Genomic DNA, 25,632 nt, shown 5'->3' with positions numbered 1-25,632 from the left:
GCATTAGGAGATTGAAAGATATTGTTAGCTTCATATGGCTAAAGAGAGAGAGAGGCAGAGAGCATATTTCCAGGCTAATTGTTATCACCAATAATGTGTTGCATCTACGTCTGGAACAGCCTTGATATCCGCTGAGTAAAACTAAGCTCATATATGATAAAAATAAAAATAAGGAGCTACTAAAATCTGGAATAAAAGTAAGGAATAGATGTATAAGTGATAATAACCTCATATTAGCCTTGACCTGCCGTAACAGAATAGAGTATATGCCTAGACCGTGGCTTGGGACTAGGCGTAACAGATACAGAACAGAGTATATGCCTAGACCGTGGCTTGGGTGGGACTAGGCGAACCTGTCAGTAAGGGAGGAGGCTTTAGTTTGAAGTCTCATACCAGTTAGAATTGTCCAGAGCGTTCCTCTGCAAAGCCACCGAGAATCCGAAGTAAGACTCGCGTCCTATGCCAGCCGTCGGGTCCGAGAAAATCTGGGCAGATTCAGGCTCGAGGTTGAAGGCCGAAGTTGCGGTCGATATGGTCAGCCAAACCAAGGCCTTGAGCCAAACGGCCGCCCATGACGCGGGAAATGGCAGCATCGCTGAGCCAAAGAGGCCCCTCGATCGGGGCATGGTTGCTTCCGCACGAAGCCTCGGATTTTGGACCAACCTGTCACGAAAAAGGAGAAGAGTTCATATTAATATCTCGTACTGATTCTACCATTTGGATTGAATTGAGTGTAGAACTTAGGCCAGAGGCCAAGAAGCGCTGGGTTCTATGAGATCATTCAGCGCTGAAAGGGAAATTGACAGTAAGGGGGTTTGAAAGGGGTAAACAGGAGGAAAACCTCAAAGTAGTTGCTCTGTGAAACAACCGTTAGGAGAGGGTGGAAAGTAAGATGAAAGAAAGAAAATATGAACGGAGGTACAGTATAAGGACTGAAAGAGGTTGCAGCCATGTGGCGAAAAAGTGTGTATGAACCAAGTGGACTGCATCCTTAATGTTGTTAATTGGTCAAAAATCGCTGAAAGCTTCACGTAATGACACACCAAGGCTACCTTTGCGGTATCTAAATTACGGGGAGCATCTCTCTCTCTCAATCCAATCCAGTGCTAACGAGGATAACACACTATTATTAATAAATAATACCACAATTAAGTACTGCAACTTTGACTTACTGCGCAGTCCATATTGACATGAGCTCAGATCATAAGTTGCTGTGAGATACACGATAGGTGCTCGCCTCTCTCTCTCTCTCTCTCTCTCAAAATCTTAACGAGGATTCACGGGTTGATTTCCAGACCTCAGAGGACTTGATATATGTTACGTCGTTTCTATAAATTACTTCAAAGCAATACAGAGTGGGGTCTCTTCTTTCTCTACTTCCCTTTATATTTTGTGGCCTCTTCAGTAACTTGGTCCATAAGAATAGGTTTCGGCTAATAATAATAATAATATATTTACAATCCAATAAAATGGGATCACGGGAAAATGAAGTAAAATGGAGGGATACTGGAACGCATTTGCTGAATTGAAATGTAAAATTAATTTAATAACCAAAGGTTAAACATGTAAAATGGGTAACTATATATAGAGATGAATGAAAATGAATCACTCAAAATGTGGTTACAACTCGAAGGAACTCAAAACTAACCAAAATGACAAGGTTCGAAGAATGAGGGTAATAATCGTCCTTTCTAGAGCACAAAACACCACTTGACAACACGACGCCAAATGAACAAGTGAAGTATCGGGGAATAAAAATGAGACGGGAAGCTGCTCGGTCGGCTCTCCATTCCGGTATATTTTTGGGGGAGGGGGGAAGGGAAGGAGGCAAGTTATTCAGTTACTGTGAATACAGAACCGACATACAAAATTCTCATTAACATAAAAAATTAAAAATCTAATAATTCTTCAGTTCGCTATCAAAAATAAACGAAACGCATAGTATTCTGAGATCTCATGTTCGTGAAATTTTGACAATTTTTGGGGCCAAAAACACCCTTTTTTTCTCTTCTTTTTTTTTATTTTTACCTCTATGGGTCCGACACCTTTTCTGACAGTCACATATTATAAATAGTAGTTTTAGGAAGGATTCCCACAATTTTTGTGTATATAGCGTATATTGTATTTTTTTTTAACTATTGTCGTAAATTATTGTTTGAGAGAGAGAGAGAGAATAACATTTCTGATATAGCAGTAAAATATATCTTAGTGCAGATCTTTTTACATAATTCTGTTCTAGGATAAAATGAGTTTATTCTATAAAAAAATTAGCCACTTCCTATTTCATTTAGGTACCAAAATAAATTTGTGAAATTCACCCTTTTTTCTCGTTTCAGATTTTGACCTTTATGGGTCCGACACCTTTTCTGGCAATCACATATTGTAAATAATAGTTTTAGGAAGGATTCCATCAATTTTTGTGTGTATATAACGTGTTTTGTATTCGTTGTAAATATTTTCGTAAATTATTTTTTTATATACTTATTTTATAATATATTTGTAATAAATATTCAATTTGTAGATAGGTATGATTTATCTTCTCAGTAGTGTTCAGCAATGGTGAAATTAATTTTAGAAATTAAAATGTACAGCATAGCTACAGTTTTTGAATTTTCACAAATTTTTCTGGCCGCTTGGGTCAAGCTCGACCCCCCAAAACTTTAAAGGGGCACCAAAATAGCGATACCTGTCCGGGGTTAAGGGGTGAGATATGTGTATTTCTGGTGATGGAAATTAACTCTCGACGTGGTTCGTCCCGTTGCTGAATAACCACTGGTTCCATGCAACGTAAAAATACCATACAAACAAACAGACAAACAAACAAACATTCCATTTATCACTTATAATTCCCCCTCGGTGATACTCCCGAAGTAGCGTGAATCGGATGTTAAACGACATTTGCAGCTTAATGAATATATATATATATATATATATATATATATATATATATATATATATATATATATATATATATATATATATATATATACACGTATATATAGACTAGGACCAGCTTCGATGAAATGGAAAGTGACAGTCACAAAGTTCATGTTTGTTCGTTTGTCCGAGGTTCCGATTAGAGTTAGCATTGCACATCCTGAACAGATTAGCTATCTTTGGGAGTTTTTTCCTCATTTACTTATTATACAGAGTACAGCCCTTTTTTTAATAATGTAATATATATATATATATAATATATATATATATTTATATATATATATTTATATATATATGTGTGTGTGTGTGTGTGTGTGTGTGTGCGTGTGTGTAGAATTTACTGGTCACTTTTTTACCAGATACATATGCAATTGTAATAGCCACAATGCCCTTTTAACTTTTTGAATTCTTTGCTATTTTTTGGTAACGTGTCATGGTAATCGCTCTATAGCGAAAAATACAAATATTAAAGGAAAGGAAAATGTATCTTCTTCGAGTAGATCTGCAGCAAGGAGGCATTCCCGCACATGTTTGAGGCGTCTGTTCTCATGATTGTTCGAATACTCAGGTGTGTTGTGGAACTCCAGCACGCGGCCGTCGTTAAAAATGCCGCGCATTATGATGTAACATTTCGTCGAGAACCTTCTGAAAAGTTCCTGTCGAGGGATGGTAACGTTCGATGGTTAAGCTCTGCCCATTTTAGCCCGCCCCGAGATCGACGTGTGTATATCTATATATATATATATATATATATATATATATATATATATATATATATCATATATAGTATATATATATATATGAAAAAAGGGGATATCTAAATTATTTAATCGATATGGGTAAGCGTAAAGCAAAGTTGTTGCATGTAAACTTGCTCAAAAAATATAATGGCCACCATAAGTGCCTCAGTGGTGTGGTTGGTATGGTGTTTGCATCCCACCTCGGTGGTCGCGTGTTGCGATTCTCGGCCATTCCATTGAGGAGTGAGAGATGTGTATATCTGGTGATAGAAGTTCACTCTCGACGTGGTTCGGAAGTCGCGTAAAGCTATTGGTGCTATTGCTGAATAACCACTAGTTCCATGCAACGTAAAAGCACCACGCAAACAAACAAACCATGGGCACCGTCCGTGCCCATAGTAATGGTGTCACAGAAAGAAATTAGTTTAGAGAAAAACTCCGAGGTGCTTAAGAATTTCGAAGTTTAATCCGAGTTTAGAAAAGGAAAAATTAAGAGGAAAGGATAATGTTATAGCTGATAGCCTTGCTAGAGATTTTTCAGAATGAGTAGCCTGATGACTGTTTTCTATTTTAGCACAGTTGGGTGAATGAATTGAGAAGTCTGTTTGTTTAAATGAGTTAAAGCTTTATGCAGAATTGTTACCCTGAAATCAACTGATAAAATCAGTTGATTTCATTTTTTTCTTTTTGGGGAACGTGTCATGGTAATCACTATAGCAAAAAAAAAAACATATATTAAAGGAAAGGAAAATGTATCTTCTTCGAGTAGGTCTGCAGCAAGGAGGTATTCCCGGACGTGTTTGAGGCGTCTGTACTCATGATTGTTCGAGAATTCTCAGGTGTATTGTGGAACTCCAAGCACGCGGCCGTTGTTAGAAACGGCGCGCATTAAGATGTAACATTTTGTTGAGAGCATTCTAAAAAGTTTCTGTCGACGGACGGTAACGTTCGATGGTTAAGCTCCGCCCTTTTCAGCCCCGCCCTGAGATCGACACACACACACACACACACACACACACACATATATATATATATATATATATATATATATATATATATATATATATATATATATATATATATATATATGACTCTGAGGAAGTAGAGAGAATCAGATCATCAGAGATAAGAGAAGAAGGAAGAGACGAAGGATAAGAGAGGAAGAGGACGCACGAGAGATAGTTAGTCCAGGTGCTAGGTATGGTTTTGTAAGAAAATTTTAGTATAGAGAATTTTACTCCAGAAATGTTTAGTAGGTGTCTTAGTAAGTGTTTTTGACTTGGGTGGACATCCACCATCTAGTAGGTTTTCTGGTTGTGACGTCATCTAAGATGGCAGCCGCTCGATTGTGAAACTTGTCCTATCTCTCTTAATACTGGCCCGATTTGGATGAAACTTCAACTATTTCCACTAATTAGAATTTTACAACCTTAAAAGAAGAGGGAAAAGTGCTGAAAATGTTTGCAAACACTTAATCCTTTACAGTCCAAGTGGCCCATATGAGCCACTTAAAAACCAAGTCCCAATTTCAGTTTCTTACATTCTATGCTTTTTATGTTCATTTTCTTATATTCTATGCTTTTCATGTTTATTTTCTGATATTCTATGCTTTTCAAGTTTGTTTTCTTACTTTCTTTGCTTTTTATGTTCATTTTCTTATATTCTATGCTTTTCATGTATATTTTCTGATATGCTATGCTTTTCATGTTTATTTTCTTACTTTCTATGCTTTTTATGTTCATTTTCTTATATTCTATGCTTTTCATGTTTGTTTAGTATAAGTATTTTTGTTATGTCCATCATTTGCTTCTCATTTGTCTCATTATTATGAATTATGTTATTATAATTTTCAGTTAATTATTTTCCAACATCATTTTTTATATGTACCAAGCATCATTCCAATATTATTTATTATATTAATATTGTTATTAGGACAATACAAAAGTATGGGAGTATAAAACAATGAGAAATACATCATGATCTTTATTTACAATTATGTACATTTGTTTGGTTATGTTTTAGTACAGAGTTCTTTGGGTCTTCTACTCGTCAGCAGCTGGTCGTCCTCGAGGAAACACCATTCGCTCTTGCCATTCCACTGTGCCTGCATCCGATGAGTAGTACTGGGCCAGGTAATCTCTGACGGCCTTCGCTCGACGTGTGTAGTTTGGTCCCCTTCTTGCCATGAGTCGTTCCATGAGGTTCAGCGACTCCTCCCTCCAAGTACCTGCTACGACGTTATGGTGTTGGTCCTCATAGTCGACGTTGGTGCCAGCAAGTGGGTAGCGTTGCAGTGCCAGGTTGTGCATGACACATGCACACAAAGTTATCTTTTGCACACCTGTACATCCTGTTGCATCGTCATCCTGAAGACTCGCCATCTCATCTGCAGCAGGCACGACGAGCGCGAGATAATCTGTAGCTGTATATTCGTTCGATGGGATCTTGTGATTGATGGGAGTAGGGCTTCATCAACCATGGATTGAGAGTGAAGGCATCATCGGCGACTATGTAAAAGGGGATGGGTTCGTCCTCATTGGGCAGATTTCTTTCTTGTGGGAGTCCTGCTCGGTTGTTTGTGATGGCCCTGGCCAGGTTGCACTTCTGGCAAGTTCCTCCATCCCCAGCACCTCCTTCTGCACCGACGTCGACAAACAGGAACCTGTACTTTGCATTGGAGAGGGTCATGAGGACGATGCTGTGAAACTTCTTGTAACTGAAATACAGTGATCCTCCGCCTTTGGGTTTCTTGATCGTGACGTGCTTCCAATCCAGGGCTCCCACACAACTGAAGTAGTTCCACTTGGAGGCGAATCATTTTGCTACGTCATTCCATTCTTCTGGTGTCTTGGGGCACTTCGTCACTTCTGGTTTGTATGTGTCGATAATGGCTTGGCAGACTAATGGGATAAACCGGGATATGGAACTCTTGGAGGCTCTGAAGCTGTATTGCAGGCTTGTATAGTCGTTCCCACTTGCCAGGTGGCGGAGAGTGACTGCCAACTTGAGTCCCACTTCTTGTGCAAGCCGGCCGCATCTTCGTGTCCTTCTTCTTCAACAGGGGTGTCAGCCTTTCGACCATCTCCTCGAACAATTCAGGGTAGATGCATGCATAGAAAGTTCTTGTGTCCTTTGCGGTCCTCCTTGTTCAGTTCTCGTAGTAGCTGGTCATAGTACCCATGTAGTTGCTGCCGTGTCAGCCACTCCCGAGCCCAAATCCGCCCTGCCCTGCCATCCTTTCTGCGTGGTGCAGGTGGCTGTGGCACTGTAGTACGTCTTCTCAACCCGTCGATGACCTGGACTGCACAGAAACACAGGACAGCTAACAAAAATCTCTGGGTCTCGTGGGGTGAGAGGCTGTTGAGGTCCATATTGCATGCTGGTTGGGCATGGAATGAAGGATGTGCTTGGCAGGCCTCTATATATACCCAAAGTTCATATCTGGCACGGTGTGGCGTGGTGGATGTGCAACAATCATGCACTGTTGCACGTTGTGTCTCGTGCGGATGTGCGTGCACTCCGCAACAACACCGCAACCCACCCGCAACACACTGCTACACAGAGTAACAAAGCCACAAGAGCACGTGCCCCGGCATAGCAACAATGACCATAACACTGTGCCAACTCCGTAACACTCCACTAGACACCGCAAGAACACACCGTGACATGCCCGTAACACACTGCACGGGTCCACGCCATGCCGCCCAATAACGATAATTTTTTCTCCCCACAGCGTCAATTTGGTGGCAGTTTCTTGCGGTCCCACGCCGTAACAGCCCGCAACACAAAAGTGCATAGGTGTAAACCTACCTTTACCTAGAGGTCCCGTTTTCAACACTCGTGACATGATGTCACCTGGAGACTTGGAGAGTTCAGCCAGGCGACACATAGGCGGGAAATATCCCGCGTTTTTTCACAGATGTTTATGTTTTCATTTGCGAGGACACATCCATCATAGTAATTTGTGCCATATACGGGTGCTCCAATTCTTATAAGACCGACAGAACTGATGGAAGTGAAAAAATTAGATTTTATCGTTTCCCAAAAGATGCAGAACTATGTAAGAAGTGGGTGGATATATGCAAAAGAACGTGATGGTATCAATCCAAAACTGCCCGAATTTGTACCTCACATTTCCAGCCCAATGATTTTGCCAGAAATCTTAGGCACGAATTGCTCAATTACTTCCCTAAGACCGCCCGAAATCTCTCTCTCTCTCTCTCTCTCTCTCTCTCTCTCTCTCTCTCTCTCTCTCTCTCTCCTCTCTCTATATATATATATATATATATATATATATATATATATATATATATATATATATATAATACTATTACTGAAGCATGTGCGTTTATATTTTCACCAAATCGAAATGCCAGAGCGATGAAAAAGGATTTGACTTGATGAACCTGTGCATGGAATATGATATGGTAAAGAAAGGCAGAGATGCTTTCTCGAACAGTCCACGTCAAGTCGAAATAATTGATCAAATGTTGCTCCCAATGATCTAGATTCCGAGTTATGCATCTCTGCGTGTCTCATGAAGCACCTTCTACCTGTTAACAATGAGACTGAGACTGAGGAAGATCAAGTAGAAAATTTAGTAGAGACAGAACCTGAAGCACTGATAGGAAATGAGTCCTTAAGTTATTTGGGAGGGTTCGTATACATAATTAGGCTCAGCTGCTGTGGATGAAACAGGCGAGGACTGGATATCATAATAAAGAGATAGGTATTATATAGGCCGCCTAATCATTTTAGAGGAAATCTATAAGAAATGGAAGATTTATTCAAAATTTTCCTTGGTGATGCTCTAAAACCAGGAGTCAGAGCAGTTTCAAATCTTACTGATATATTCAAGGCCGCCAATATTGATGTTCCGGAGGTCATGAACATTTTAATTAGATGTAGGCTTAATTTTAGAATAAAAATATTAAACTCTAAGAAGGACAACTTTCGTAGCAAAGGTGTCAAAAAGAAAAAAATATTGTTCAGTAATATCGAAAATGTATTTGATTGAAATGAGAGACAGAATGCAGAAATCCCATAGAAGCTATAATAAGATGAAAACAAATTGTTCAGTAATTTTGAAAAATCGCTTGATTGAAACGAGAGAGAGAGAGAGAGAGAGAGAGAGAGAGAGAGAGAGAGAGAGAGAGAGAGTTAATTGCAATAAGATTTCCAATGAAATGTTAGGAATAAAGCTTATATCATGCGTAAATTTTTATTTCCATTGATATTATATTCCCTATCATATGTATTTGTATTTTGGAAATAGAGCCACAGAGACATTAATATAAGCCTACTTTCTTAAATGCAATGTACCATGCGCGGGAACTCACCTTATCTTATCCATCTTGGGTTTAGGACCGTGGGGGACTTATTTGCCCCTGTGATTTTGTGACGTCACGCAAACCGGTCAAAGCGACAATTTACTTATATAAACACAAGGATAATTGCCTTTGTTACACTTTGAAATGCGAGTTAATAAATATCCCTCCATAGATTTGAGCGGTGAATGCGATTTTGGACATACGTAATATTAGTTCACGTGAATATCGATATTGATATAATCGAATAGGCGAAATGTTGCACGAATAAGGCTTTTTTTTGTTTGAAACTTTTAGAGACTGATGGGATTTTTTCCACGGTTTTTTGAAACTTCCCTTTCTTGGCCTTGTAGGCATTTGGGACCTCGTTGTCAATTGTTTTGAAGTTATTTCCTTTTGTAAGTTGTCCGTTGGTGCGAGTCCGCCTTTCAGTTCGTGTATTTTGTTACATTTACATAGTTTAATTTTATGATAAAATTGGGTTTCACAATTTTCTTGAGGGGAAATTTTCTTTGGGACTTTTTCCTTGGGGGTGGGAAGTTTGGTATTTCTACAGAAGCAGTCCGCACGGACTGCAAGGAACGTAACCGGCGGATACGACATCCACTAGGGATTGGGGCGTCCAATGTATTTTGCCGTGTTTAGTACTGGCCCCTGGGGTGTTAAAAACAGCCGTCCGAATAAATATCACTTAAAATTCTTGTTCAGTTGATAAAACTGCATAGAAAAACCGCAACTGCCATAGTCTAGACCGCCGCGGATAAGTACCCTAGATCTACCGGATGTTTTCCTTCGTGGGGATCTTTCATTCTGGGGATTTCCTCCTTCAGAAGATTTTTTTCTTTGGAGAGTTTTTTTTCTTCCCTGGGTGATATTTTCATTCTGGGGATTTTTTCCTTTGGGGGATTTTTTCTTTGGAGCTTTTTTTTCTTCAGGGAATTATTTCATTGGAGACTTTTTCCCTGGGTGATATTTTCCTTGGGGGAATTTTTTCTTTGGAGATATTTTCCCTGGGTGATACTTTCCTTTGGGAATTTTTTTCTTAGGAGATTTTCCCCCTGGGTGATATTGTACTTTGGAAGATTTTTTATTTGGAGATTTTCCCTTGAATAATATTTTCCTTTAGAGATTTTTCCCTGGGTGATATTTTGCTTCAGAGGAATTTTTCTTGTGAGATTTTTTCCCTGGGTGATATTTTTCTTTGGAGATTTTTCCTGGGGCGATATTTTCCTTCAGGGGAATTTTTCTTCGGAGATTTTTTCCCTGGGTAATATTTTCCTTTGGGTATTTTCTCTAGGTGATATTTTCCTTCAGGAAATTATTCCTTTGGAGATTTTTCCGTAGGCGATATTTTACTTTGGGAGATTTTTTCTTTGGAGATTTTTTCCCTGGGTAATATTTTCCTTTGGAGATTTTACCCTGGGTGATATTTTCCTTCGGGAAATTAGTTCTTTGGAGCTTTTTCCCTGGGTGATATTTTCCTTTTGAGGGATTTTTCTTTGGAGATTTTTCCCTTCAGAGAAATTTTTCTTTGGAGATTTTTTCCCGGGGTGATATTTTCCTTTGGCAATTTTTCCCTGGGTGATATTTTCCTTCGGGAAATTATTTCTTTGGAGATTTTTCCCTGGGTGGTATTTCCCTTAAGGGGAATTTTCCTTTGGAGGAGTTTTTTTCTTTGGAGATTTTCCCTGGTTGATATTTTCCTTGGAGGAATATTTCTATTGATGATATTTTTCTATGAGAGGTTTTTTCTTTGGAGATTTTTCCCCGGGTGACATTTTCCCTAAAGGGATTTTTTTGCTTGGAGATTTTATTCTCTGAGGAATGTTTTTCTTAGGAGATTATTTCCCTGGATGATATTTTACTTTTGGGGTATTTTTTCATTGCAGATTTTTTCCCTGGGTGATATTTTCCTCCGGATGCTTTTTTCTTAGCAAAATTTTTCCCTGGGTGACATTTTCCTTCGAGAAATTTTTCTTTTGAGGTTTATCCCTGGGTGACATTTTCCTTTGAGGGATTTTTTCTTTGGAGATTTTTTCCCTGGGTGATATTTTCTTCGAGGGATTTTTTCTTTGGAGATTGTTCCCCCGGGAGACATTGTCCTTCGAGGGATTTTTTCTTTAGAGATTTTTTTCCTGGGTGATATTTTCCATCAAGGGATTTTTCTTCGGAGATTTTTTCCCTGGGTGATATTTTCCTTCAGGGGAATTTTCTTTGAAAATTTTTACAAAGTAATATCTTCTTTCATGGGCTTTTTTCTATATAGATTTTTCCCTGGAGATTTTTTCTTTGGAGATTTTTCCCCGAATAATATTATCCTTTGAGGGATTTTTTCATGGATATTTTTTCCCTATCTGATATATTCATTTGGGATTTTTTACCCTAGAGATTTTTTCTTTGGGTGATATTTTCCTTTGGAAAATTATTTCTTTGGCGATCTTTCCCTGGGTGATATTTTCCTGGAGAGGATGTTTTCTTTGGAGATTTTTCCCTGGGTGATATTTTCCTTTGGGGGAATTTTTTTTATTATATTTATTCCTTGGGTGATATTTTTCTTTGGGGAATTTTTTCTTGGAAGATTTTTTCTAAGGGCAATATTTTCATTGGGTGATTTTTTCTTTAGAGATTTTTTCCTGGGTGATATTTTTCTTTGGATATTTTTTCCCTGGGCGATATTTTCCTTCAAGGAATTTTTCTTTAGAGAGTTTTCCCTGGATGATATTTTCCTTAGGAGAATTTTTCCTTGGAGATTTTTCCCTGGTTGATATTTTTCTTCAGGGAATTTTTTTCCTTCGAGATTTTTTCCCTGGGTGATATTTTTCTTTGGAGATTTTTCCCTGGGTGATATTTTCCTTCGGGTGATTTTTTCTTTGGAGATTTTATCCTTTAGGGGTAATTTTTCCTTGGAGATTTTTTCACTTGGTGATATTTTCCTTGTGATTTTTTCTTTGGAGATTTTTTCCTTCAATGGATTTTTTCTTTGGAGATTTTTCCCTGGATGATATTTTACTTTGTGGGGATTTTTCTTTGGAGATTTTTTCCTTGGGTGATATTTTCCTTCAGGTGATTTTTTTCTTCGGATATTTTTCTTTCAGTGGATTTTTTCATTAGAGATTTTTTCTCTGGGTGATTTTTTTCTTTGGAGATTTTTCCCAGGATAATATTGTCCTTCAAGGGATTTTTCTTTGGAGATTTTTCCCCTGGGCGATATTTTCCTTCAGGGGAAAAATTTTTCTTTGGAGATTTTATCCCTGGGTGATATTTTCCTTTGAGGAATTTTCTTTTGAAATTTTTTCAAAGTAATATCTTCTTTCATGGGATTTTTTTTCTATATAGATTTTTCCCTGGGTAATATTTTCCTTTAGGAGATTTTTTCTTTGGAGACTTTTCCCCAAATAATATTATCCTTTGGGGGATTTTTCCATGGGTATTTTTTCCCTAGGTGATATTTTCCTTCAGGAATTTTTTCCCTAAGTGGTTTTTTTTGGGGTGATATTTTCCTTCAGGTAATTATTTCATTGGCAATTTTCCCTGGGTGATATTTTCCTTTTGGGGGACTTTTTATTATAAGATTTTTTCCATGGGTGATATTTTCATTGGGTTATTTTTTCTTTAGAGATTTTTTCTCTGGAGATTTTTCCCCTGGGTGATATTTTCCTTTAAGGAATTTTTTTCCTGGGTGATATTTTCCTTCAGGATTTTTTCTTTAGAGAGTTTTCCCTGGATGATATTTTCCTTAGGAGAATTTTTCCTTGGAGATTTCTTCCGTAGGTGATATTTTCCTTTGGAGGATTTTTCTTTGGAGATTTCTCCCTGGATGATCTTTTCCTTTGAGTGATTTTTTCTTTGTAGATTTTTCCTTCGATGGATTTTTTCTTTGGAGATTTTTTCCCTGGATGATAAAATTTACTTTGTGAGGATTTTTCTTTGGAGATTTTTCCTTGGGTGATATTATCCTTTAGGTGATTTTTTCTTAGGTGATTTTTTCTTTCCGTGGATTTTTTCTTTGGAGACTTTTTCTCTGGGTGATTTTTTTCTTTGAGATTTTTCCCCTGGGTGATATTTTCCTTCAGGGGAAAATTTTTCTTTGGAGATTTTTTCCCTGGATGATATTTTCCTTCAGAGGATTTGTTCTTAGGAGAATTTTTCCCTGGGTAATATTTTCCTTTTGGAGATTTTTCACCGAATAATATTGTCCCTTGGGGAATTTTTCAATGGATATTTTTCTCTAGGTGATATTTTCCTTCGGGAATTTTTTCCTTGGAGATTTTTTCTTTGGGCGATATTTTCCTTCGGGAAATTTTTTTCCCACTGATATTTTCCTTGAGAGGATGATTTCTTTGGACATTTTTTCCCTGGGTGATATTTTCCGTTGAGAGATTTTTTTTATTAGGAGATTTATTCCTTGGGTGATTTTTTGGGGAATTTTTTCTTAGAAGATTTTTTCCATGGGTGATATTTTCATTGGGTGATTTTTTCTTTAGAGATTTTTCCCCTGGGTGATATTTTTCTTTGGAGACTTTATCTCTGGAGAGTTTTTCCTGGGTGATATTTTCATTGGGTGATTTTTTCTTTCGTGATTTTATCCCTGGGTGGTATTATCCTTCAGGAATTTTTTCTTTAGAGATTTTTCCCTGGGTGATGTTTTTCTTAGGAGAAAATTTCCTTGGAGATTTTTCCCTGGGTGATATTTTACTTTGGAGGATTTTTCTTTGGAGATTTCTCCCTGGGTAATATTTTCCTTTGAGTGATTTTTTCTTTGGAAATTTTTTTTTTGGTGATATTTTCCTTCAAGGGATAATTTCTTTGGAGATTTTTCCCTGGGTGATATTTTCCTTTGGGTGATTTTTTCTTTGGACATTTTATCCTTTGGGGATTATTTTCTTTAGATATTTTTTCGCTGGACGATATTTTACTTTGGTAGTATTTTTTCTTTGGAGATTTCTTCCTTCAGTGAATTTTTCCTTCAGTGGACTTTTTCTTTGGAGATTTTTTCCCTGGATGATATTTTATTTTGAGGGGATTTTTCTTTGGAGATTTTTTCCATCGGTGATATTTTCCTTCGGGTGATTTTTTTTTTTGTTTTTGGAGATTTTTTCTTTTGGTGGATTTTTCTTTGGGTGATTTTTTTCTTTGGAGATTTTTCCCTGGATGATATTTTCCTTCAAGGGATTTTTTCTTTGGAGATTTTCTCCCTGGGTGATATTTTTCTTAGGTGGATTTTTCTTTGGGTGATTTTTTTCTTTGGGGATTTTTCCCTAGATGATATTTTCCTTCAAGGGTTTTTTTTCTTTGGAGATTTTTTCCCTGGGTGATATTTTTCTTTGGAGAATTTTTCCCTGGATGATATTTTCCTTAGAGGTCTTTTTTTCTTTGGAGATTTTTTCCTGGGTGATATTTTCCTTCGGGTGATTTTTTTCTTTGGACATTTTATCCTTTTGGAGACCTGTTTCTTTGAAGATTTTTCCCTGGATGATATATTAGTTTGGGGAATTTTTTTGGGGCGCTTTTTTCCCTGGGTTAAACTTTCCTTTGTGTGATTTTTTCTTAGGAGATTTTGCCTCTGGTGAATTTTTTCTTTGGAGATTTTTTCCCTGGATGATATTTTCCTTAGGGGGATTGGTGATAATTTTTCCTTCGGGGGATTTTTCTTTGGAGATTTTTTCCCAGGATGATATGTTACTTTGTGGGGATTTTATCTATGGGATTTGTTTCCTAGAATCGTCTAGAAGAGGACTGTTCCTACGCAGTTCTTTCTCTCGTTCAAGTAGTCTTGAAATACTCGAGGAACTCGTCAGTCAGTCCAAAGAATCGCGAACCGTTTAGTGGCATTTCTCGAGCAACTACAGTAAAAGCATTTCCAAATCAAATCAGATCTGATCAAGCCCGGAAGTCAAGCGGGACTGACTTTACATACTGAATTTTGCAAAATTTTATATAATTGCAAATTACCTTATGAGTGTAAACAAAATTAAATTACATAAAACTTTCATTCACCACAGTGATGTTGGAGACTGAAGGACAGCGTTTCTAGATCCTGGGTTAACGACCAGGTTTCAAAGCACCAAATTACGTAATATATATATATATATATATATATATATATATATACATACATACACACACACACACACATATATATATATATATATATATGTATATATAATTAAGTAATTTGTGCTTTGAAAAAAAAAAAAAAATATATATATATATATGTCAATTTCTGGTGTCAAATGCGCAGACTTCCTTCTTCCATTTATTGGATTTTGTCGCGACAGCTGTTTCGCCTTATGGCATTATCAAGCGACTACTGACTTACAATCTGCCCTTTCGGCCTATTTATTTCATCGTGTGGGAGGTATGACCTTGAGGTATGAGTACTGGTTAGTCTAGGGATTAACAGCTTAAGGGTGTTGTTTTGGATACAAAGAACATAAGGATATACGTACTGTGACAATAAAAGTGGAAGTTTAAACAATGGTTAAATAAATATTCAAAATACAATGCCATGTGCTAGTGTTTCCTTTAATGTATGTTTAAAATTTAATATGTTACACGTTGGTTTAAAATAAAAAATTAAAAAAATTACATACAGGAATAAAAATGAATATAGAAATCTAAATACAGGAATAAAAAAAAATATTTTATAACATGCATAAAAGTACAAGTCAGATCATTTCTGTTTATACATAAATGTGTATAATTTAAATTAGAGTGAGTGAGCGTGTGTGTCCAAATGGTCTATGTTAGATAACGGCTGCAGATTCGTGTTGGGCGGGGTCTCAGCGACCTGAGCAAGGATGTTAATTGGCCCTCGCTGGGTCCTCTCATGTCTTTTAAAGGGCGCGATGTTTTCGGTGGGTTGGGGCGCGCTGTCTGGTCCCTGTTGGCTTGCGTATTCCTTCTCCTGCTGGAGGGGAGTATATGGTCCGATTCTTGTTGGACGTTCAAGGTCGGCTTCTGAATAGCGATGCTCACCGTTTCCGTTATTAAGACCCGACCGTAGTTGTCTTCTCTGTGCACGACCTGGGTGCCTTCTATGAGCTCTTGTAGAGATGGCTTCCTGTCGTGAACATCTATGTAATGTTGATGGATGGCCCCTTGATTTCTATGAGCCAGTAGACGTCTCCGAAGGGTTGTTGTAGTGTGCCCGATGTAGCTTTGTCTGTTAGATTGACACATCTCTGGACAAGTAAATTTGTAAACTACGTTCGTGCACATCTCCTTCGGTCCCCCCGGAGCGGTGCTGTTCTTCATTATTAGGGCTGCTACAAGGTTGGGCTTACTATATAACCTGAGGCTTATTTTGTGGTAAGGGTCTTTTGAGGTTACGCCTCTGCTTATTATCCCGCGTAGTTTGCAGCAATCCTCCTTGTATGCAGACCCATAATGTACACGTTTTATTTATCTTTATTATGTCATTGCAGTGTTGTCCAAATAACTTAACATGTCTCCAGCGTGACTCTTCCAAGAGCTTTGGGCGATATGGCCACACTCAATTATATATCTTGATAAGAACAGTCAGTCGCTAAGTAGCGTAATGTGGCACTCGGCCTTTCATTGGGGGTTGTGGATTTCGTCACGTAAGTGACCTTTTGCTCGACCGTTTTAATCTTTCTACAAAATTTGCCTCGTCCACCCTTACGTTTTTCATAGCAACCCCTGGGAGCTACCTGTTTCCATTAAAAGCAATAAGTGTGAGTTTTCTCTCTTCAACAACCAATCATTGACCTAATATTCTTTTTCGTGGCGCTTATTTTTCATTGTTATACTGGCTGCAACAGCACAGTCTGAGCATACATGGTTCATTATCAGATATCCCCTCCGCCGCGTCCGAACTGTGTGGCTGCCAACTTAAGACTGACTACTTTGTTCAGACCGGGCAGTAACATGAGTTTGCAGTCAGTTTTTGGAGTCTCCTCCCACTCAGGTCTTATCGTATGACCAGATCGACTGTGAGTGGCCCGCCTAACTGATAAAGATGATAGTCTAGAGGCGATGTTAGCGGAATAAGAAGAGAGAGAGAGAGAGAGAATGTGAGTAATAGGCAGTTAGGCAATATTTAATGGTGTGAAGGTAGTTTGGTTGTTTAAGGAAGGAGACAGTTTCTTGACGTTAAGAGATTCTAAAAGAAGGAGCAGCGAAAGACAATCAGTAGTTTGAAAGAGTATTTTGAAATGATTATACATAATGTCAGTTTTACATGAATTTGAATGGTTCCTTATGGCCGAAAATTCTTTTGATTTTAAAATGCATCCAGTGCGATAACCGACACATTTATGGGAATCGATGCGGACTTTCAGTAAGCGTCGGGAAGATCCGACGTAATTTCCAAAGTTACATTTTGGACAAGTATACTCAAACACAACGAAAGAACGCATCAACTCCGGAAGGGTGTCTTTGAATTTGAAAAGGCTGCCTATTGTTAAAGGGTTGTTGAACTCAAATTTGAAATTAACATAGGGGTACAAAGTGCTTATAATTATTAGCTTAATTTAGCATAGTTTTTAATATTGTAAAAAAATAATTCTATTTATAACCCTGAAGATGGGAAAGGATTCCCGAAACGTAGGTGTAAATAAAAAGAAGAAATGATTTCCAGTCTTCTCGCTGTCCTCTTCATTACATATATATATATATATATATATATATATATATATATATGTATATATATATGTATATGTATATATATATATATATATATATATATATATATATATATATATATATATATATATATATCAGTAAGGACACCAAGACCAAAACCCGGAACAGCATTTTGTATAACTTTATTGGGACATGTTTCGAGTAGTACTATCACTCGTTATCAACCTACAAAATTAAAATGAATGACATTATAGTTCTTGCAATCAAATCCACAATAATAAAATTACACGTATAGAAATTATAAGAGTACGTTAAAAGATAGCTAATACTTAAAAAAATTAAATAAAAAAAATAAAAAAAATAAAAAAAATGGCTAAATGAAACAATCGAGTAGATAAAAATAAAATAAAGCAGAATGCAAATTTAAGTCACAAAAACGGATGGTACAAAAGAACAGTAAATATACTAAGTCGAGATACAAACCAGCAGGATGCAAACTAAAAACACAAGGCAATTATCTTACAAGACCTAGTTATAGTGCAATTAGGGAACACAGCGAGGAGTCTGGTCACCCTTTACATATCGATGATTTTTCTATTTTAACCTCTGCCCAGTTTCCTACAGCCTTCCTTGGCTAGAAATGTAGCTGTTACCTCACTTTTGTGTTTTATGTCTGCATCCTGCTGGTTTGTATCTCGACTTAGTATATTTACTGTTCTTTTGTACCATCCGTTTTTGTGACTTAAATTTGCATTCTGCTTTATTTTATTTTATCTACTCGATTGTTTCATTTAGCCATTTTTTTTTTTTATTTTACTTTAATTTTTTTGAGTGTTAGCTATCTTTTAACGTACTCTTATAATTTCTATACAAGTAATTTTATTATTGTGAATTTGATTGCAAGAACTATAATGTCATTCATTTTAATTTTGTAGGTTGATAACGAGTGATAGTACTACTCGAAACATGTCCCAATAAAGTTGTACAAAATGCTGTTCCGGGTTTTGGCCTTGGTGTCCTTACTGATATGTAGATGGCGCTTCCCTGCTGGTGTTTCAATTGCTATATATATATATATATATATATATATATATATATATATATATATATATATATATATATATAGTACACTCGTGTGTGTGTATGGATGCGCATGCTTGTGCTTAAAAATCCAATTACATGTGCTGCACAATTGCGCACCTATACCATATGAAAATGAAACACTGACTATTACTCCTGACTATAGTTTCGTCTTCGTGTCCACGAAGATGTCCTAAATATAAAGATGAAACCAGTTAGGAAATATGGTGGTGCATTTCCAATATATATATATATATATATATATATATATATATATATATATATATATATATAATCTATCTGTGTGTGTGTGTGTGTGTGTGTGTGTTTTGAGAAGAGAGAGAGAGAGAGAGAGAGAGAGAGAGAGAGTGTGTGTGTGTAACTCACAAACAAATGACGCCGAACATATAGCTAGAATTTGAAAAATGGACGACGCCCAAACACAAGCACCATAATCTTTAATAAAATTCAGGCGCAGTGGACGTGACCACACGCTAATCTGATAACTGATAAAGCTGTTTTGTGACTGTTCAGGATTTCCTTTGTGGCCGCCCGCGATTTGTACAAAAAGATTCCATGATACTGCTATCAACTGTCATATTTGATTATAATTATCACGCACGATGATGATTATTATTCAACAGCAGTTATACCGCTGTTACTCATATATCTTAAATATTCGCCAAAATGCGGCACAGTGCATTTGTCAGTGTGTTTTGAATATTAAGAGTTTCCTCTTCTAGTAAAAATATTACGAGTTTTGAATACAATGAGTTTCCACTCAATTTTGAATATATTCTAAGTTTTGAATATTATGAGTTTCCTCTCTAGATTTTTCATATATTCCATGTTTTGACTATATTCTTAAGTTTTAAATATCATAAATTTAATCTCTCGAGTTTTGAATACCATGAGTTACCTCTCAAGTATTGAATATATGATAAGTTTTGAATATATTATAAGTTTTGAATATCATGAGTTACCTCTCTAAGTTTTGAATATATCCTAAGTTTTTAATATATAATAAGTTTTGAAAATCATGAGTTACCTCTTTAAGTTTTGAATATATAATAAGTTTTCAAAATCATGAGTTACCTCTCTAAGTTTTGAATATATGATAAGTTTTGAATATCATGAGTTACCTCTTTAAGTTTTGAATATATAATAAGTTTTGAATATATGATAAGTTTTGAAAATCATGAGTTACCTCTTTAAGTTTTGAATATATAATGAGTTTTGAAAATCATGAGTTACCTCTCTAAGTTTTGAATATATGATAAGTTTTGAAAATCATGAGTTACCTCTCTAAGTTTTGAATATATAATAAGTTTTGAATATATGATAAGTTTTGAAAATCATGAGTTACCTCTTTAAGTTTTGAATATATGATAAGTTTTGAATATCATGAGTTACCTCTTTAAGTTTTGAATATATAATAAGTTTTGAATATATGATAAGTTTTGAAAATCATGAGTTACCTCTTTAAGTTTTGAATATATAATAAGTTTTGAAAATCATGAGTTACCTCTCTAAGTTTTGAATATATGATAAGTTTTGAAAATCATGAGTTACCTCTCTAAGTTTTGAGTATATAATAAGTTTTGAAAATCATGAGTTACCTCTTTAAGTTTTGAATATGTAATAAGTTTTGAATATATGATAAGTTTTGAATATCACGAGTTACCTCTCTAAGTTTTGAATATATTATAAGTTTTGAATATCACGAGTTACCTCTCTAAGTTCTGAAAATCATGAGTTACCTCTCTAAGTTTTGAATATATGATAAGTTTTGAAAATCATGAGTTACCTCTCTAAGTTTTGAATATATCCTAAGTTTTGAATATATGATAAGTTTGAAAATCCTGAGTTACCTCTTTAAGTTTTGAATATATCCTAAGTTTTGAAAATCATGAGTTACCTCTCTAAATTTTGAATATATTCTAAGTTTTGAAAATCATGAGTTACCTCTCTAAGTTTTGAATATATTATAAGTTTTGAAAATCATGAGTTACCTCTCTAAGTTTTGAATATATTCTAAGTTTTGAAAATCATGAGTTACCTCTCTAAGTTTTGAATATATAATAAGTTTTGAAAATCATGAGTTACCTCTCTAAGTTTTGAATATATTTTAAGTTTGAAAATCATGAGTTACCTCTCTAAGTTTTGAATATATTCTAAGTTTTTAAAATCATGAGTTACCTCTCTAAGTTTTGAATATATCCTAAGTTTTGAATTTATTATAAGTTTTGAATATATTCTAAGTTTTGAATATATAATAAGTTTTGAATATATGATAAGTTTTGAAAATCTTGAGTTACCTCTCTAAGTTTTGAATATATTCTAAGTTTTGAATTTATTATAAGTATTGAATATATTCTAAGTATTGAATATATTCTAAGTTTTGAATATATAATAAGTTTTGAATATATGATAAGTTTTGAAAATCTTGAGTTACCTCTCTAAGCTTTGAATATATTCTAAGTTTTGAATTTATTATAAGTTTTGAATATATTCTAAGTTTTGAATATATAATAAGTTTTGAATATATCCTAAGTTTTGAAAATCATGAGTTAGCTCTCTAAGTTTTGAATATATTCTAAGTTTTGAAAATCATGAGTTATCTCTCTAAAGTTTTTGAAAATATATTTCCTAAGTTTTTAAAATCAATTTTGAAAGTTACCTCTTAAATTTTGAATCTATTTGTTAAAGTTTTGAAAAATCATTGAGTTCATCTCTAAATTTGAAATATATTCTAAGTTTTTGAAAATCATGAGTTGCCTCTTCTAAGTTTTGTTTGAATAATATTCTTAAGTTTTGAAAATCTGAGTTCCTCTCTAAGTTTTGAAATATATTCTAAGTTTGAAATTATTATTAAATAAAGTTTTGAAAATCATGAGTTACCTCTCTAAGTTTTGAATATATTCTAAGTTTTGAACTTATTATAAGTTTTGAAAATCATGAGTTACCTCTCTAAGTTTTGAATATATTCTAAGTTTTAAATATCATGAGTTTCCTCTCTAAGTTTTGAATATATTATAAGTTTTGAATTTATTATAAGTTTTGAAAATCATGATTTACCTTTCTAAGTTTTGAATATATTCTAAGTTTTGGAAATCAAGAGTTACCTCTCTAAGTTTTGAATATATTCTAAGTTTTGAATATCATGAGTTACCTCTCTAAGTTTTGAATATATTCTAAGTTTTGAAAATCATGAGTTACCTCTCTAAGTTTTGAATATATGATAAGTTTTGAAAATCATGAGTGACCTCTCTAAGTTTTGAATATATTCTAAGTTTTGAATATATTATAAGTTTTGAAAATCATGAATTACCTCTCCAAGTTTTGAATATATTCTAAGTTTTGAAAATCATGAGTTACCTCTCTAAGTTTTGAATATATAAGTTTTGAATATCATGAGTTTTCTCTCTATGTGATAAAAATATAAATCGTGCCGAAACCTCCTTTGCTGCTCTTTCGAGTAAATATATATATATATATATATATAATATATATATATATATATATATATATTTATATATATATATATATATACTATATCTATATATATATATATATAGATATATAACACACAGAAGTTTTCGAACATCCTGAGAGAACTCAAATAAAAAAAAAATAACACGCACACGATAAACGTTGAGAATTCTGTCGCAATGGACTCCTCACTCACGTGACCACACAATCGCTTCATAAATGATAAGCCGCTGTGAGGCGGCTTTGGTCAGGATTTCCTTCACTGCGATTAGAAAGCGATATGGCGAATGTCATCTGCAACGGACTACTGTGGCTGGCCGGGTTTTCCACAAAAGATTCTGACGATAATGTCAAAAATAACAACTGATTATTAAATGGAGTTGAATTGAATATTATACCTAAGGCCAAGCACTGGGACCTGTGAGGTCATTCAGCGCTGAAATGGAATTTGACAGTAAAAGCTTCGAAAGGTGTAACAGGAGGAAAACCTCAAATCAGTTGCACTATGAATCAAGTGTTAGGAAAGGGTGGAAAGTCAGATGGACGAAAGAGAATAGGAAAGGAGGTACAGTAATATGAATGAAAGGGGCTGCAGCTAGGGGCCGAAGGGATGCTGCAAAGAACCGTAAGTGATGCCTACAACTGATGATGATGACAACTGATTATTGTCATCATAAATGATGCGGATTGTTTTAGAAACAATTCCACAGTTATGTATGGGCAAATATATTTAAGAAATAACTCTGAACAGACAGCTTTTGGGAATCTGTTCCATTCCTCTTTTCAAATGAAAAGGGGAATCGAACAGATTCCCGAAAACCACCTGTAGAGATTTATTCTTAAAATAATTTAACCCAAACGTAACTATACATTTGTTTCTCCATTTAAGAGTCCCGCAGTTATGATGATGATTATTATTCATCACTCGGACTTTTAAACACAGAGTGTCGACAATGGGCTCATCAATATGACCTAGTTGAGAACAAAAGTTCCAAAGTGCCCCCATTCAACTGCAGAAAACCCTAACAACAGTAATACACACACACACACACACACACATATATATATATATATATATATATATATATATATATATATATATATATATATATATATAAACAAGGGGCATCGCCCCCATATTTCTCATGTTTGGTATGTGTTTAGCCTTAGCGGAAAGCGAACTGGTAACACTCAGTCCCTCCCCAATTTCTAAAAACGTGTGCAGTGCCGGATTTAGAAATTGGGGGGCCCTTGGCACTTAAGTATAGGGAGGCCCCCTTCCCCATAAAGAAATTCTCGTAGAAAGAAGAAAGTTTCATTAATTTTTCAAACGAGGAAATGGGTAATGTAAGGTTTTGAATAGTTTTTTTTTTTTTATTCTTACAAATTCATAGACTAAGAATAACTTTGGTCGCATTATTCAGTTTATATTATATGGCAAATTACTTTAAGGATTTGTGATCAAGAAAAAGTATGGATTATTATGGGGTGGGTCTGCCGCAAGCTTCGCATCTGTCAGCCTTTTTTTTTTTCTTTAAATCTTTTATTAGCCTCAGTCAGCCTTTAAAACTTTGCACCACCACCAGAGCAAATTCCAAACTGACAGCCACTGAAAAATTAGTCATGATGGTCGATGGTTATGTAGGATTACCTAAAACCTAATTATTATCAATATACTATTAGGTTTTATTTTAATTAATTTTAGAGTAAAATTTTCACTTCCATAACATTTGCGTTGCATTACAAATTGTTTGGCGGTTTCTCCGCGCTTTGGCAACACTGCGTTAGGGTAACAGTCACTGTATGCCACGATCTTGTCTGCAAACTTTGGATACTAGCAATTTTGAACTACAGGCTACAGCTTCAAATTTGGATCACAATGAAAATGATAATCAATGCAGATTATGCTTCATCATACATTGGCGTTTGTTTAAGTGTCAGTTACTTTAACTTAACGCCATTAATGGCACCTTTTGCATAATTAACCATTAAAATTTCTAAAGAAAATAATATATATTATAATATATTTATGTATGTATGTATGTATGTATGTATGTATATTTCTCAGTATGTTACGGCGGAACCCCTTGGTCACAAAATACTTTTCTTTTTCCACCGTCTTACCAATTTCCTAACTATCGAATTTTTTTTTTTTTTAGTCGGTGGGGAGGGGGGCTTCAGACAGGGGGTCCGGGGCAATTGCCCCCTATGCTAAGGTAACCAGATTTCCGAGACAAAATCCGGGGACATTTTCGGTTTAGAGGCGTAAAAACCTCCAAAACATGACGCGTTTTTGGGATTGAGAAGCTGAAACGGGAATACTGTGACCTTACCATTCATGAAACAGCATCCAAAAGTTTCTCCCACCCTATTTATCCTATATTGCAAAGTAATTGAATACAAAATTCAATTGATTAACAATGGTTTCTCTCTCTCTCTCTCTAAAGGATTTTTTTTCCTATGTTTCTGCTTGATATATTTTTATAGAAAAATTGTATATTATGTGCTATAATGATGTCGGCTTGATTTCTTCATGGATATTAGGCAAGTTAAAGCAAAAAGAAAAACAAAAACAAAAACAAAAAACTGATCAGAGTAGATAAGATCCAAAACACCCATAAAATCAGCTGCAAAAAAAAAAAAAAAAAAAAAGTAACAGCCAGACACACTTCACCCAAATTATGGCCTTCTCCATATTCATGGCATTATAAAACAGAGAAAATAATGACTACTATAGTAGATTCACATCAACCGTGCAGTTGATGTCTATAGGCCAGTCCCTTACGACACTCCTGATTAGCTGTTGATAAGCCAATCACAGGGCTGGAAACTCTCAGTCTCTCTCGAGAGTTCACATAGGTAGGATGTATGTTCCACCCTTCTGAGGGATGCTTTTGAAAAAGGTATCCCTCAGGAGCGATGGAAAATAGATCCTAGTCATGTGAACTCTCGAGAGAGACTGAGTTTCCAGCCCTGTGATTGGCTTACCAACAGCCAATCAGGAGCGTCGTAAGGTACTGGCCTATAGACATCAAATGCACGGTTGATGTGAATCTACTACAACACCAATGATTGAACAGTATTAGAGATGGCAGAAAGAGATTGGTGCTGGCTGGTTGCTGGCGGGAAGGCCAGAAAGGGAGTCAGGGATGCGCATGACGATACTGGCGATGGTTTGGCTGGAAATTTGGTTTTATGTTCTTGGAAGGTAGTAATCTCGCAAATTATGCCGTGCAAATCTGCCTATTATTTCCTCAGTTATATACACTATACACGGCACAGTGCGAGTAGTACGGTGTGCAACTATAAAGTTAGGTCAACTTTTTTTTTTTCTTATTCCCATTTCGGATCTTTTGAGTCACTGAAAACCGGGGACAACAGTAGCCGGGGACGTCTGGTCTCCCTACCCTAACCCCCTATAAATCCGGTCCTGAACGTGTGGGCATGAC

The 25,632-nt window shown here is 35.7% G+C and overlaps 1 protein-coding gene and 1 long non-coding RNA gene across 4 annotated transcripts in view; one reads left to right on the top strand and one right to left on the bottom strand.

Annotated features, from left to right (window-relative positions):
• LOC135203122 (integrin alpha-PS3-like) overlaps positions 1 to 2,253 on the bottom strand; it is a 55,776-nt gene extending 53,523 nt beyond the window's left edge. The window contains exons 1-2 of one of the 3 annotated variants that reach the window (XM_064232764.1): positions 1,649 to 2,253; positions 394 to 663 (exon numbers count right to left, since the gene is read on the bottom strand). In XM_064232764.1, the coding sequence (XP_064088834.1) occupies positions 394 to 626 (233 nt within the window). In that variant the 5' untranslated portion in view covers positions 627 to 663; positions 1,649 to 2,253. Of the gene's footprint in view, positions 1 to 393; positions 664 to 1,172; positions 1,527 to 1,648 lie in introns of those variants that run through there. The other 2 variants (XM_064232765.1, XM_064232763.1) reach the window with 2 other exon arrangements.
• LOC135203126 (uncharacterized) overlaps positions 1 to 25,632 on the top strand; it is a 228,735-nt gene that overhangs the window by 100,025 nt on the left and 103,078 nt on the right. The window lies entirely within an intron of this gene.

The sequence above is a fragment of the Macrobrachium nipponense genome, chromosome 33 (assembly GCF_015104395.2).
Source record: "Macrobrachium nipponense isolate FS-2020 chromosome 33, ASM1510439v2, whole genome shotgun sequence".
Lineage (NCBI taxonomy): Eukaryota > Metazoa > Arthropoda > Malacostraca > Decapoda > Palaemonidae > Macrobrachium > Macrobrachium nipponense.
This window is presented reverse-complemented; position numbering and strand designations above follow the sequence as displayed.